This window comes from Phasianus colchicus, chromosome 8, assembly GCF_987193195.1.
Source record: "Phasianus colchicus chromosome 8, bPhaCol1.hap1.1, whole genome shotgun sequence".
In the NCBI taxonomy this organism is placed as follows: domain Eukaryota; kingdom Metazoa; phylum Chordata; class Aves; order Galliformes; family Phasianidae; genus Phasianus; species Phasianus colchicus.
The window spans coordinates 9,258,264-9,272,828 of NC_143443.1; the positions used below are offsets into that span (position 1 = coordinate 9,258,264).

The window sequence follows — 14,565 nt, forward strand, 5'->3', positions numbered from 1 at the left end:
GAGGAATGTGAACAAAAACTCATCAACATTTGTATATATTCCCTGTAGACCATTCCCTAACAAAAGATTCCCCGCTGATTATGTTTTGCTATTCAGTTAAGCATTACCACTCTATTTAAATGGTACAGAGTAGTTCAGTTTCTTCTCACGGATAAAACTTCTGTGCTGATTTAGTTATTTTTTCTAAAGCATGACTAATTACCACAACAACCTTGCCAAGAAAACAGCTACTTCACTTTTAAAATATGCTTCCCAGTAATACTTTCTTTCTAAAACAGAACAGTCATCCCTTTTAGCCAACTTCAATATAATTTAGAAAAGTTATCTGCAACTATATTTTAAATTTAACAAGCTAATCAGGATTACTGAGTATGTTTTGCCCGTACATGTGACAGAATTAGCTGACTGCCTTAAATGGCAGCTTCTCTGAATAACAAAGAACAATCTGCCCACTGCATCTCATACAGCCTGGCGAAGGCTCACAGTTCGACCTGTGGCCCATCAAGTGGCAGGAGCACTGATGTTGGAATGCAGACACTGGGGGGAAATGTAACTGTCTCACCCCTCCTATTTGGATTCATACAGCTCAGATTCCAGAACCTGTTCCTGAATATTAAAGTTAGAAATCCCTATCTTATTTCAGTCATACAGATGCACAGAGTGGAGGTTGTGCAAGACAAAACACCTAATACACGTAGCTTCCAGTTGCATCTTACATAATAAAAGGTAAAAACAAAAATAATCATCAGGTCCTAAAAAGAACCCAGCAATAAAAATGAGGCCACTAGATTAGAATATGTACTTCTAGCAAAATATCAATGTGAATTTCCAAACATAGGATACAGAAGCCATATGTCCAGCTCAGCAGAGGGCAAATACATGAAAAGCACCAGCAGCAAGTCCCCACATAGGCCAGTGCTGCCAGCTAACAGAACGTGCACATCTCCTAAGTGCAAATTCTGGAAATCAGTACTATACCTGCACCAAATGTCCTTCTCCTATGACAAATGCAATAATAATAATAACAACAGAAAAAATAAAGGGGGCAAAAGACTGCATAAAAAATGAAAAAAGACAATTAAGAACAGACAGAGTATCAGTATAACTGATATTAACAAATAAAGCAGCCATTCAAAACAGTTTGTCATTGAGCTTTTATGAGAAGTTACAAGGCTGACAGGGAGCCTTCTAACTTCTAAGCTAAGAAATTTGGCACGGGAAGATCACAGAATTTCTGGAAAAGGAACAACTTCATCCCACGTGTGCTCTGAGAGAAAACAGCCGATACAAATGAAATCTACACAGGAAAAGTGTTCATAAAATCCAGCAAGTTCCCTTTTTATTGTTGTGGTTTAATTTCACAGACTGGACTGGTATAATTCTTTGAGAACACTTGAAAGATGCAATCTCCTCACCTCTAAGGGCTACATTACCATGGTCTTAATAATATAAATCTCAAGGGGAGGCTATATTAAAAAAAAAAAAAAAAGACAACTTATTTTCAGCCTGTAGTAAGACATTTGTTCCCAATAATCTTTTTTAATCACCTAGCAAAGCCATTAGTAAACACATCACTAGTAATTCAATTTTGGTAAGAAATTAACAGCCACAGTGAGATGGTGACTTATGGTAGGGGAAAAAAAATTACCTTCAAGACGGAAGAAAGTAAAATACAAAAATTACAGTTGAGAAACCTAGAGCAAAATCCAAGCGAGGAGGCAATAGTGAGGAGTGCCTACTGATTCTTCTTCCTTAAAAGACAGATGATCTATATTCAAGTGAGCATGGCCAAAAATAAGCCTGTGGTTATATCTGAAGCCAACTGTACCTAATGGCAGCATGTCATCAGCCAGCCAGAGCTTGAGGGAAGCATATCCACCTGACACGATGCATATTGAAAAACACTGTCATTAGGTGGAAAGTACTCAAATGTTAGCAGTAAAACTGCCTTGCTCTGTGGCGAAGCATCTTGGATGTGTATTTTTCATTGAAACACTAGTATTAGTGTATAGCAATATTAGCTCAACAAAGATAAACTATGATTTAACGTTTCCTTTTATAATCCAGGCAAACAGACATACAAAACAAGACTTAAGACTTTCTCAAAATGTGGCAAAAATCATACATAGATTGTCTACGGCTGAGCCATCAGGGAAAAAAAAAAAAAGAAAAGAAAAGAAAAGAAAGCAATATTTAAAGTAACTTAAGTAATATTTACTTTCTTAAAGAAAAAAATTTAAAAAATCAATTTTGCAGTAGTTACAATTTAGGTACTTGGGCTGCTTAAATCACAATGAAAGTAGCTGGGAAATATTAGTAGGCAGTTCACTTCATTAAAAATACATGAAAGACTTAAGATCATTTTTAAAAGGAAACACAGGTGAATTACTGAGAAAAGCATTTATTTCTATGAAAATGGAAAATCATAAGTCATTTCAAAATGTTCTGTGCTGAAGTCAATTAAGGAAACTCCTGTTAAGCAGCAAGTAATTGTAAAATGCCCCAGCCAGTCCAGAGACTTGCTGAAAAGCCACAAAAGAGAACAGCCCCCACGTACACAACACAGCACAACAGCCCTATCAACTTCATTAGGGGAAATGCTGTGAGAGAGGCTTCCCCTGCCCACGCGCCTGTTTGTTACTTCACAGCACCTTTTAGAAACCTCTGCCATTCTGAAAAGCAAAACTGCCTGGGTGAAAAATTGATACATGAAGTGAATGGGATAGGGGAAGAGGAGAGGTAGGGAGAGGGCCACAGACACATCACATAAGCTTGATTTTCTCCAGAGATCAAACTGAAGTATTCCTGAGTTGCAAATAACAGTGGATTTACCGGCTGTGTAGAAGAAAGATAGTCTACTCATGTGTTTAAAGATCAGAACTGGGCCCCAAGGCTGAGCTACATAGCTGGAATTCACACCTACTTTCTCATTTCCTATTAAAAATGTAAATTCTTTTCCACCTGGTTAAGTACATAAATAATCATGTTCTTGGCAATTTTCCAAATATTGACAACGTATTTGGGCTATTTCTATTAAAAAGTACAGTGAAACCAGAATACCCATATGTGTATCTTACTGGATGACTGGGTCAGAGAGCAAAATGGAGTCAGTGTCGTCCTCTTCCAGCGTAGCTTTGAGTTTCTTCCCTGTAGCTTTGCTGAGGGATATTTTAAGCTTCTTCACTAGTTTCTTAGGGGTGTTTGCTACATATAAAGACTCCTCTGTACAGCAACTATACACTTCAACCTTCACCTGGAAATCTGGTCCTGCTTCATCACTGAAGGAGGTGGGGAGAAAGTTTCACAGCATTTGTTAGTGAATTGAGCACCTAGCCAAGGAATGCTGTTGCTACAATATACTTATTAAATAACATGCATTGCTAATCAAGGGAAGGAATTACATCAGATTCAGGGAAAGACATACATTAAAATGGCATTAAAGACTAGAGTACACAGTGGTAATTTAGTGTTGAAGTCATGAGATGGATGTTATAATTAAACCATAAACAATTGCAAACAGGAAATTCAACGTTTAGGTTAAAAACTGGAGAAAAAACCCACACCGCTCATGTGATGGAAATACACAGGCAAGACATGTAAGCACACTTCAATCTGCCCTCTACTGTTATGCAGAAATAACACGACTGAAAACCTATCTGATCCCAAATCAGATTGAACTTCGCACCCACCCCCTTTGTATTAGTAGAAAAGTAAATCCTCCCTCACTCACAAGCAACAAATTTGTCATTCATAGTATCTATCTATCTGCTGCTGCGTTCTTCTGCCCACTCCCTGTTGTCTCTTTTCCGTTCTACCAGCTCTCAACGTTCTCGAGCTGAGTCATCAAACTAGAAGCCTAACCTCATCTTTCTGGTACAAATCCTTTGCTACATATTCATAAGGAAATTATCCCAAAGGCTTTTAAAGAATTTCTTCTTTATCTGTGGGCACACAAGGGAATTTTGGTGCTTTTTCTGCATTATTTTACAGAAAATCATAGTGGTAAATTCTCCAAGAACAGATGTATGTTTCAAGAAGCAGATTTAAATTCTTGCCCTTACTCTAAACTTGAGCAAGTGTTAAGAAAGAAAGTTTGATTTACAGATCCATGCTCTCTCAACCACTTGCTTTTTAAGATCTTGATTTAAAGTTTTCAGTAGTTCTAGATTTCCAGTCAGTCTTCCTCAGGAGACTGAATCTAAATTGCTAATATAAAAAATAAAGCAGCACACACACACACATAAAAAAAACAACCAACACAACCCTCACAGAAATAATAAAGTGTCTCTCAAGACTCTTAAAAATTTATAAAGCAACAGAAAAGTATATGTGAACACCTTTCTATTCTTTTCTAGGTTATATTTAAAGATAAGTGAATAATTTCCTGTCTACTATTTTTCAACTATGAGGGTTGTAGCTGTAGCATATGCTCATATGAGCATAACAGAACATGAAGTGTGGAAGATAAATGTCTGATTTCAAGAGAACTGTGACTCTGGGGAACATCAAAAGAGACCATAGCCTGCTCTACAGAGTAATAGTTAAAACACTGGGTTACACCCATGCCTACAGAAGTGCATTTTTATAGTGGTTCCAGTTTTTAGCGTTGGTGTACTTTTGTCCTTGTAGCTGATCTCTTTATTTAAAGTAAAATGTTTCGGCATGGCAAAAAAAAAAAAAAGAAAGAAATAGTTAAATGGCATATCTACCACCGTGATCATTGTGTACATAAAAAAAAAACCCACAACCTTCCAGAGAGGGATCCACCAACCACTGAAATCAACAGAAATGTTACAGATTCCTTTTGCCCACAGAAAAATTTAGAGGACTCAGCTAATCATATTCATAATCATACCCACTTTCAAAAGAAAACAGGGATATTTGTACTGCATGCAACACAGATACATTATACTCACAATATGGTTACGTTTTCAAAACAGATATCTGTTATTGCTTTATCCACAATTGCCACCTCTGTATCAAAAACCTCAGCTCCCATTCTGAACAAACAAAACACTGCATAGCGCTGTGATTCTGGGGAGAGCCAAAGAAATGCTGTATTAGCATATTACACATCACAATACTTAACGCCCCCAGTAAACAACATAGAAGGACTGGTAATTTGAGCCTCTAAGGAACTGCACTGAAATGATTCCCACCCTAAATTTTACGTTATAGGATTTTATGGCAATTGAACTTCCAAAGCTAGTGCATAGGTTCAACATTCACACACCTACCCCCACTCAACTTCTTTTTTTTTTTTTTGCAAGATAACCTGTGGCAGTTTGTGCTAACAGCATCAGAAATGTTAGTAGAAATGTAATTTTGTTTAATAAAGTTGATTTAAGGCAAAAAGAGAATTGATCCAACATCTATATCACTTTATGAATGTACTATATAGGATTAGACCATTTTGCCAGCCTTAGCCCCTCTGACCCTATTGAAAATCAAACTGAAATCAATGCCAGGTGACAGCTGGAACAGATTTAGGGTTAATCTCCATGACATAGCAAAATGCATGTACTTGAAGACTATCCAATAATCCACTCAAAAGCAATAGAGAACTTTCATTTAAATTTCTCACTAGAAACAGCCTTCAATATTACTCTCCTGAGCATAGACGAGAGAGAGAACATCATGTTTAATTGGAAGTTTCTCAGCTATTTAGTTAATAATGTTATCCTTACTCTTCCTCTGGAGGTTCACCTCTGGAAAAGCGAGATTTTAAACATACAGCCATATGACTTTGAACTTTCTCAACTTGCTACAGTCGACAACGTCAAGTTAAGAGCTACCATGCAACACAGTAAAACACAGATCTACTGAAAAATCAAAAAAAACAGATTTAGATCAGTACGGACTTCTCCATCCAGTTTTCACTTTACAGGCTTAACTAATTGCTTATCATAGCAGTTCATTAGATCTTATGTACTTTCTTTATTGTTGAAGTGATCAGAACCTTTCCACGTTAATGGTATTTGAATATCTAAAGGGGAAAAAACAGGGAAATTAAGTTATAGGTAATATTGTACAACAGAGTTCAAAATTAAATACAAAATATTTTTCTTTTCATGTTGATCTGGAGGCAATAGGGCTGTCTACAATGTTCATCTACAATGAACAGTAGAACTATTTCAGTTTTATTACCAATGTCATATTCATCAATAATTTCTATTTGAAATGTCATTTTCTTTTATAAATTGTGCTAGAACAAAGACTTATTTAAATCTCATTTGAAAGGACCTAAAAGTAACATTTCAGAGTGGCTGTTTAACACAGTTATGAGAGGTATTTTAGTCCATGATCGTGCAAAGACATAAGCTGAAACTCTGCTCGTCTGGTGCTGGAAACCACTCATCCAACTGCCAGAAGAAAAACTTCCTGTTTTAATGGAAAGATTGAGATACTTGTATTGCAAACACTGAAGTCTTGTTTTACTAACCACGGAGAAAATATTATTTGTAATCATGTTCCTAGTTAGAATTGTCTTATTGACATAAAAAGACTGCAGTTTGTTTGTTTACATAAAAAATATCTGTCTACATCAGGATCATAGTAGAGAAGCAGTTGCAGAACCATTAATTTAAATCATCTGTCACTTTAACATTAGGAAAGTATCTTCTTCAACAAGCTTTCCAATTTACCTACCCACTCCTGTACAGAATGGTTTTAAACTGAGACAGGGGAGGTTTAGGTTAGATATTAGGAGGAAGTTTTTCCATACAGAGAGTGGTGATGCACTGGAACAGGTCGCCCGAGGAGGCTGTGGATGCCCCATCCCTGGAAGCATTCAAGGCCAGGCTGGATGTGGCTCTGGGCAGCCTGTTCTGGTCGTTGGTGACCCTGCACATAGCAGGGGGTTGAAACTAGGTGATCTTTGAGGTCCTTTTCAATCCAGGCCATTCTGTGGTTCTATGATATTTTTCCCCAGCTTTGAGGGCACAAGTTTAGACAAAGTTCTTTACTGGTCCCTTCTTGAAAGATAAATCCAAAGCTGGTTCTCAAATACACAGTGCTGTACAAAAGCACATGCAATATATTAAATGACACAGGATGGCAGCAGTGAACAGCAATACCTCAGTTGTCCACTGATAAAAATCTTTAATATTGTTATGCGGGAGCTTTGCTGACTCCTGTGTTTATCTTCACAGAAGGCGAATGGAAAAATCCACATACAGTATGCAAAACAGTAGTGCTATTTTGGCAACGGATTATTTGTCAGGTATTCCTGCTGGGTTTTATGCACACAACTAGTTGACTTAAGTAAAGCTACATAAATACAGTCCTTCTATTTCATAAGTAATATTAAATAAAATGTTTTAATTTAAGCTAATTTTGAATATATTATGAACATCTCATTATAGATTAAATTTCAATTATGAAACTTACAAACACATCTAATTTTGAAAATGTTCACAGTATCTAATGACTTTTCAACAATGAACTGTTAGTATGCAGCATTAGACTGCCACAGCTCCCTAGAAACAAAACAAAAAACCCCAAAAATGCATCACCCTGTTCTGAAACTGCCTTTCTAAAGATGCAAAGCCTTTAAAAGTATTTAAATACTTTTAAAATAAGGATATAGATAAAAAAATGCTTTCCTTAAAACAGATGCAGAAGCCTCTCAAACTCCACATACATATACGTAGATGTAAAAAATATAAATATACGTCAGAGAAAAAGTACTGAACTTTTCCTTCCTGAAACATAAAAGGTCTTAAATTTGCATAAATGTGTCAGTAAAGAACTGCAAGAAAAAACATTTTGCATCCTTGTTTATAGTTAACCTCAAATGACAATTTTAAGGCACTTGATAGCTCTTGTTAACAGAGCAATAGAGTAAACATGACTTTTTTATGCTGCACTCAATATTACACTAACTGAAAAATCTACACCTTAATGAAAAAGCCACCAGCATGTAGGTAGACAATTGCACCTACAAGTTTCAAATGATACTTGTAAATCAATTTTCAATTCATTCTTGGATTGAAAAAGCTGCAATTTATCAAAAACAGCAATCAATTTTCACACTTCTTAATTTCAGTTACAATTAGCTGTAAAGCCCCATGGATTAAAATTGGATACATTCAAGCACTACAGTTAATTACTCTTAAAGAGAATGATTCCTTTTGACATTCATTAGAACTCCATGGAATAACTTTAAATTACGATTATGCTTTTTGATCAACATTGAATGGGTTGTCTTTTGACAAAGTAAATGATTGGTAACACAAACGTCATAATTTATTCACAGACATGGGGGATAAATATGAAAATTTTAGTCTTAGGGAATGTATTCCAGTTAGTATCTGACATACTGGTAGTTGCTTCCTGTAAAGTACTCTCTTCAGTGCTCTTGCAAAGTCGCTCCTGACCTTTTGGTGCTGGCCACATGATCACTCTTTGTTTTGGTAACAGCCTAAGCTTCTAACCTACGCTAGCCATGGGACAATAATATACGCAGATGGATTACTTTCCCCTAAAAAAAAAAAATCTATTCTCTATCATCAATTCTCAAATTTCATGCCCAGACACATTATTACCACTAACGCCTCATCTCTAACCTCTCCCAACTAATTCAGTCCTGACACCTTACAATTCAAGCTGTTTGTGCTCACAACTGCTTTCTCAGCAGGGCAGGCACACAAACATGCATGTGTGCTTTCTGAATGTGCTGGGCAGCTCCAATTGCAAATCCATGGAGGGCCACTACACGAAAGAGAAGAAGTGCAGTATGTTCAATTTCCTACACAAATAATGGGAAAGACAGGGAATGATGAATTATGGAACATTACAGCTGTTGAAGCAGACAGGACCTGATCTGGCATGCTCACCAGACACAAGATGAAGAGCATAAGACAACGCAGGGAGGAAGCAGGGAGGTGTGTGTGCCATGCCAGGATCTCCCAGCTGGAAATCGTGCCCTTGCCAAACGCACAATCCCTTCTCACATACCCCAGTTCTCTGCTTTCCAGACACAGAGTGGAAAACAAGGAGTTAACAGATGATCTTTAAAAGACATAAATCTCTAAGCAGAAACCACATAGGCTTCTCTGATGTAAGCTGTACCTGACCAGGGTCCCTGACATGTGAAGAGGGATGAGGCATGGCAGCATCCCAGCACTCACAGACTCAAGCTCAGAAAAAGATAGCTGATACTCTTCACCACGATCCTCAGGATCACAATCTCCAATTTGAGGACCACCATATTAGAAACACAACAAAATAATTAAAAGATCACAGATAACAGCAAGTACCCTCTTGTACCATCAAAACTAGCTAAATATTTCGCTTCCAAACAATTATGTAATTCTGATGTTCTGAAGATAACAGAAGTGTATTATCTTAAAAGCCTTCACAGCAGATAACTATAAATCGAGTGACAGGTACAACCACAGCACAGAAAGGCAGACAGATGCTTTCATCCTACTACCATACGGAAGACAGATAGATCTACACTCTGCAACAGCTGTGCTGGCAGAAAACATTACTGTACCATGTGATCATCACTCTTCTTCCACTAGAGGTTACCTTTCTTAAAGATATGTCAAAACATGCAGAATTAACTTAAACACTTCAAAGTAGGAAGCCCTTCTACACTGTTTTATCTTCAATGCAGCAGGTCATGGAGCACAAACAAATCCGTTAGCCAAGCTACCAGAGCAAATGTAATGAGTAACTACAGGTATGTTGAGCACAGCACAGATAAACAAAGTGATAAACTCATAGTGCAGAAGTATGTTAACAGGCTAGGAAATTGTATACCATCCTGCCAGAAATCACTAGTAAATGTTCTTTATTTGCATTGAAGCCATACTGCTGTACATTTACTGTAGAAGTTACCCACACTAACTAAAGAATATTTGCATAGTGGCTACAATTTTGTCCTCAGTTCATTAGGTCATTACAAATTTGGGGCTGGGGAGAGCAGTTTGGCACATTCAGTTCATTTACACTTAGCTTTGAAATGTATTCAGTGTTTAATGATTGAAAATAAAAAAGCGCTTCCCACTGTGAAAGTCCTGACAGAAAGCTAGAAATGTGAGGTAGGATCTTTATAAGCAAGTCTGTGACTTCAAAGCATAAGACACCTTCAAGCACAAAAGGATTTATGTCCCCAGAATCACAATATAACTTTAAAAAAAAATCATCATGTTTGTGTAATTTTTTACTACAAGATACTACCCTGCCAATTGGCTGCTATAGTGAAGCGACAACCCAGCCACTTACCTGAGAGAGCAACTTTTGCTCTACATGCCATCCTGTCCTTTGTCCCAGAGTCTGACAACCTGCCAAAATAGGAAAAAAAAAAAAAGAAAAAAAAAAAGTCTGAGATCTGTGCATTTAGGTCTCTGTAACTCAGCCTTTTAAACATTAAAAAACATCAGGGGTACCATAATAGCTCATTTCAAAGAATTTTCTTTAAAGTTAAATTCAGTCTCTCTGGTTTAAGATACGAATCATTAGATTCTCGAAGATAATACGGAAGGAAGGTACACCATCAATTTTCTTAATGCCCTAGAAGATTTTATTCCAAAGCTTATTTAACCTGAGCATTAAAAGTTGATTCATCTTTGATGTCTTTTCCAGCTCCAACAGAATCAAATACATTATTAACTATTCTCCTTCTGTACACACGAACGAACAAGCAGCTTCATTTATTGGTTCTATTGTTGGTTACAGAGAAATGTGTCCTCCTCTATTAACAGAGACCAATTACAAAACGTTGTGTTGTTAGAATTGTGATTTTACATGCAGGCTAGAATGGCTAGAGTATAAATCTCAGCCTGAACCTTAAATTGAATCAAAATCATCTATTGATAATGACTAACAGAAATTCTTCTGTCTGCCACTGCTCAAAGTGCCTAACCAAATAAGGTTCTAATCACTACCTGTATCACGACTTCTTCAGAAATAACAGATTGTAGACATAAGTAAGGACAGTATTTACTTGAAATCCCAGAATCCAGAATTTTGTCTCTCAGACATCATCATTTTCTCTGGATTAAGTTTTAATAAAATTCCAGTACTCTATAAGTACAAAAGAAAGAACTGCAAGTGTACTATCAAGTGCACAATCAAAGATAAGATCTAAATGATAGACAAATAACCCTATGACATGTATCTGTTCTAATGATCTTTGCTGACAACTGAAAGGACCCTGTAAAGACACAGCTCTAAGCTGAGCAAATTAAACAACACAGCCAACTTTAAGAAAACTCCACCAGGATTGTTTAGACTGGAGGAGGCTCAGGGGAGACCTTATTGCCCTCCAAACTACCTGAAAGGAGATTGCTGCAAAGTGGAGGTTGGCCTCTTTTCCCAAGTAGTGACTGGACAAGAGGGAACGGCCTTGAACTGTGCCAGGGGAGGTTCAGGATAGATAATAGGAAAAACTTCTCTGAAAGAGTGGTCAGGCTCTGGGACAGGCTGCCCTCGGGGGTGATGGAGTCACTGCCCCCAGAGGCACTTGAGAACCATGTAGATGTGCTACTAAGGGACATGGTTTAGTGGGCAATATTGGTGGTAGGTGGATGGTTGGACAGGATGGATGATCTTGGAAGTCTTTTCCAAACTAAATGATTCTAAGTATCTGTGCCGTGTTATAGACATATGCCATCCTGTGGTCACAGACATCAAAGACCAAGAGTTGTGTAAATCAGCAGCACACATATATATTCCATGTCACTCCATCATTAAAAATATAAATAAAAGACAAATCACTATAAAGATCATCACTTCATAAGAAAAAGCAACACAACTGCAATATTTATACAAATTACAATGCTAGCTTTCAAAATCAGCTTTCATGACCATAGCTGACAGTCAGAAAATACAATTCTCTCCTTTAATAAATTTCTTCTGTAATAAACATTTCTGAAAGCAAGAAACTAGCAGGTTATTCCTACGGATACAATTCACTGGAGCTAAGCATGTACTTGAGGAGTTTCTACACTGAACTGCAGTACAGTTATTTCATTAAAGCAATAACCTGAATGCAGTTGTGTCTCTGCTCCATGATTCATAACGTTGCCTCCAAGATCTATTCCATTGGGGAAAAAATAAAAAACTTATCCAAATAAACAGTGTATACTTTAGTTCACTCAATAAATATAACATGAGAATATTGGTAATTAAACAGACTTTTCTTAGTATTCATGAAGTTGTATTCTTTTACTCTTTTGATGTAGTTAACAAAGTGGCCAGCAGAGGGTACCAATTAGCCGTGATAATTCTGTCATTAAAGAGACCTTAAGAATAGAAAGAACAAAAAATAGAGGCATGTATTTTGATTGGGATAATTTTGTCTTGTTCCTTAAGAATAGGTTAGACACCTTTTTATATGCTAAAGATAATTAAGAAAACATGTCTATGACATTAGATGATATTCATAAGCTGAATTTGCTTAATGTTAATGATAAAATCCGTCTAGAAAAAGACGACTTGTATTTAATTTTCTAAAATAAAAGGAAGATAGTGGAATGGTCTTATAAAGCACTGACTTACAGCAACAACATGCACGTGCATGGTGGAAGACAATTCACATACACAAAAGCCCATTGTGTAATGGTCAGTTTGAATTAGTTTTTACTCACTACCTTCCAGTTCTGCATGAGACAGGTTCTTCCATTTGGTTCTGCAGCTCTGTCCTGTATGCATGTATCCGTGCATTGCAGACCATCAGATTTTTAACCGCTTGCAAAAGCTGGTCTTTCTGTGTGCTCACTGTAAGCAGTTTACGGATGCCTTCCCGTATGCGGATTTCAAAGTTCATCTTTTCTTGGATGCTGTGTTCCTAGATATGCAAAACAACAAAGACTACACGTGAATCCAAGTGACTGTACCCTGACTTTTTAAGGAGTCCTATTTATTATACAGTTGGGATCCAAAGCCCTAGTTAAATTATATGCAGTCATTACAGTTATTACTTAATACAAAACAATTCTCTCTTTATACGCAGAAGAGAATATTATCAAACTGATTTGATATATACATTATGCAAGCAGGTTTCAAACCACGTGCTAACAAGTAGTTCACCACAGCTTCTGAAAGTTACTAAAAAACTATGTGGTCCAGTGTGTCCTTTACAGGGTGACAGTATATGGTCCTCCCATATGGTCACTGTGAGGCTTAACTGAACAAAGCTTACAGAATAACTTTTTTTTTTTTCAGTGATTTCAAGTAAAATAATCCTAACACTCAGGAATATCATCAATAATTTATTTCAAAATATCTGAGATATTCTACATCTGAAATTTCGTCTTATTACTTCTTTGGCTACCTTGAAAAGCATTGAAAAACATGATTTTTCACTTCTGGTTGACATATGATTTGGGTAACGACTAGATGTGAACAAAAGGAGAAGATCCCAAAGTTTGATTGCCTCAGGTTGTGATCTGGAGATCAGATGGTGCTTGTGTCATGCTGAAGTTAGAACTATGTCTTGCCTGATGGCACAGTCATGCACCCAACGATTATTCATTCCAAAGTATGATTTGTCCATCAGTCACTGCATCAGTTTTTCTGAAGGAGTATTTTTAATGTATTATAAGAACATCTGGGAAATCAACTTCTTCCTGATTCATGAAATGTTTATAAGTTTACATTATTCTTCACTTGCCATTTCAAACAGCTCTATCCATACTGACACAGAAGGTGAAGGGCCATTGATTGCTTGCTGCCTCCAAAGGCATGCTAGATACCACGCGGTAACTGTTTCCTCATGATGTGCCCTGACCAAGCACAGTATTTCTGGCACATAAAAAACAACACGTTATCAAAGTACTACTGAGCTTGCAAACACATTGCAGATCAGTGATGAGGTTTTTTTGACACTGGGAAGTTGTCTCAGCTACCTCCAGAATTGAAAGCATCACCTATTTTCAGCCACATAGTGCTTATACATTTGCAGTAAAAACAAGTGCTCTGGGGACAGATCTATAAGCAACTGCCTGAAATTGGTACAATAATTTGAATTTGCAAGTTCAGTATTCCAGCTGGTAGAAAAGTACTGGCAACTGGCTCTAACCAGAACAGAAATAGAAGGGAATTAATTTCCCAACAACTCAAGTACCAGAGAAATCCACAACCCATGAAAGGGGTGAGGCAGATTTTCTACTTGATTGGGACTTGCTGTCATTAGCTGCCTTTGACATGAGAAAGCAACCCTTTATAGCAGTCACAAGCAGCAGGTGGAAGCTCACTGCACAGCCACCAGCCATTCCCTCCTGTCTTTGCAGGAATGGCTTTTATTGCTTTTGAAGGCCTGATGCCATCATCTAAAGAGACTTAATGTTTCAGCTGTTCTTCCATCTGCTCACAGAACATTTCTCTTTGCAAACCACCCCCATTTGTCAACCCTAAAGGAAAAGCAGCTCTGGTCCATAAGCCACATTCAGCACAGCACAGCCCGAACTGTTAATGCTCTATATTTCTAGCCACTTCAGAACCCTTCTGCAGTCTAGGCCTCTTGTTCTATTTACCAACCCTTCTGCTAGAGACAGCAGCTTCATTCTTGTTGTATGGCACTTGGTCCCATTTCAGAGGCTTCTTCTCCCACAT

The 14,565-nt window shown here is 37.3% G+C and overlaps 1 protein-coding gene across 1 annotated transcript in view; it reads right to left on the reverse strand.

The window, feature by feature from the left end:
* RTKN2 (rhotekin 2) overlaps positions 1-14,565 on the reverse strand; it is a 30,807-nt gene extending 16,242 nt beyond the window's left edge. The window contains 6 exon segments of the mRNA XM_090144644.1: positions 3,078-3,278; positions 4,917-5,034; positions 5,933-5,986; positions 10,234-10,292; positions 12,600-12,799; positions 14,491-14,565. Of these exon segments, the coding sequence (XP_090000770.1) occupies positions 3,078-3,278; positions 4,917-5,034; positions 5,933-5,986; positions 10,234-10,292; positions 12,600-12,799; positions 14,491-14,565 (707 nt within the window).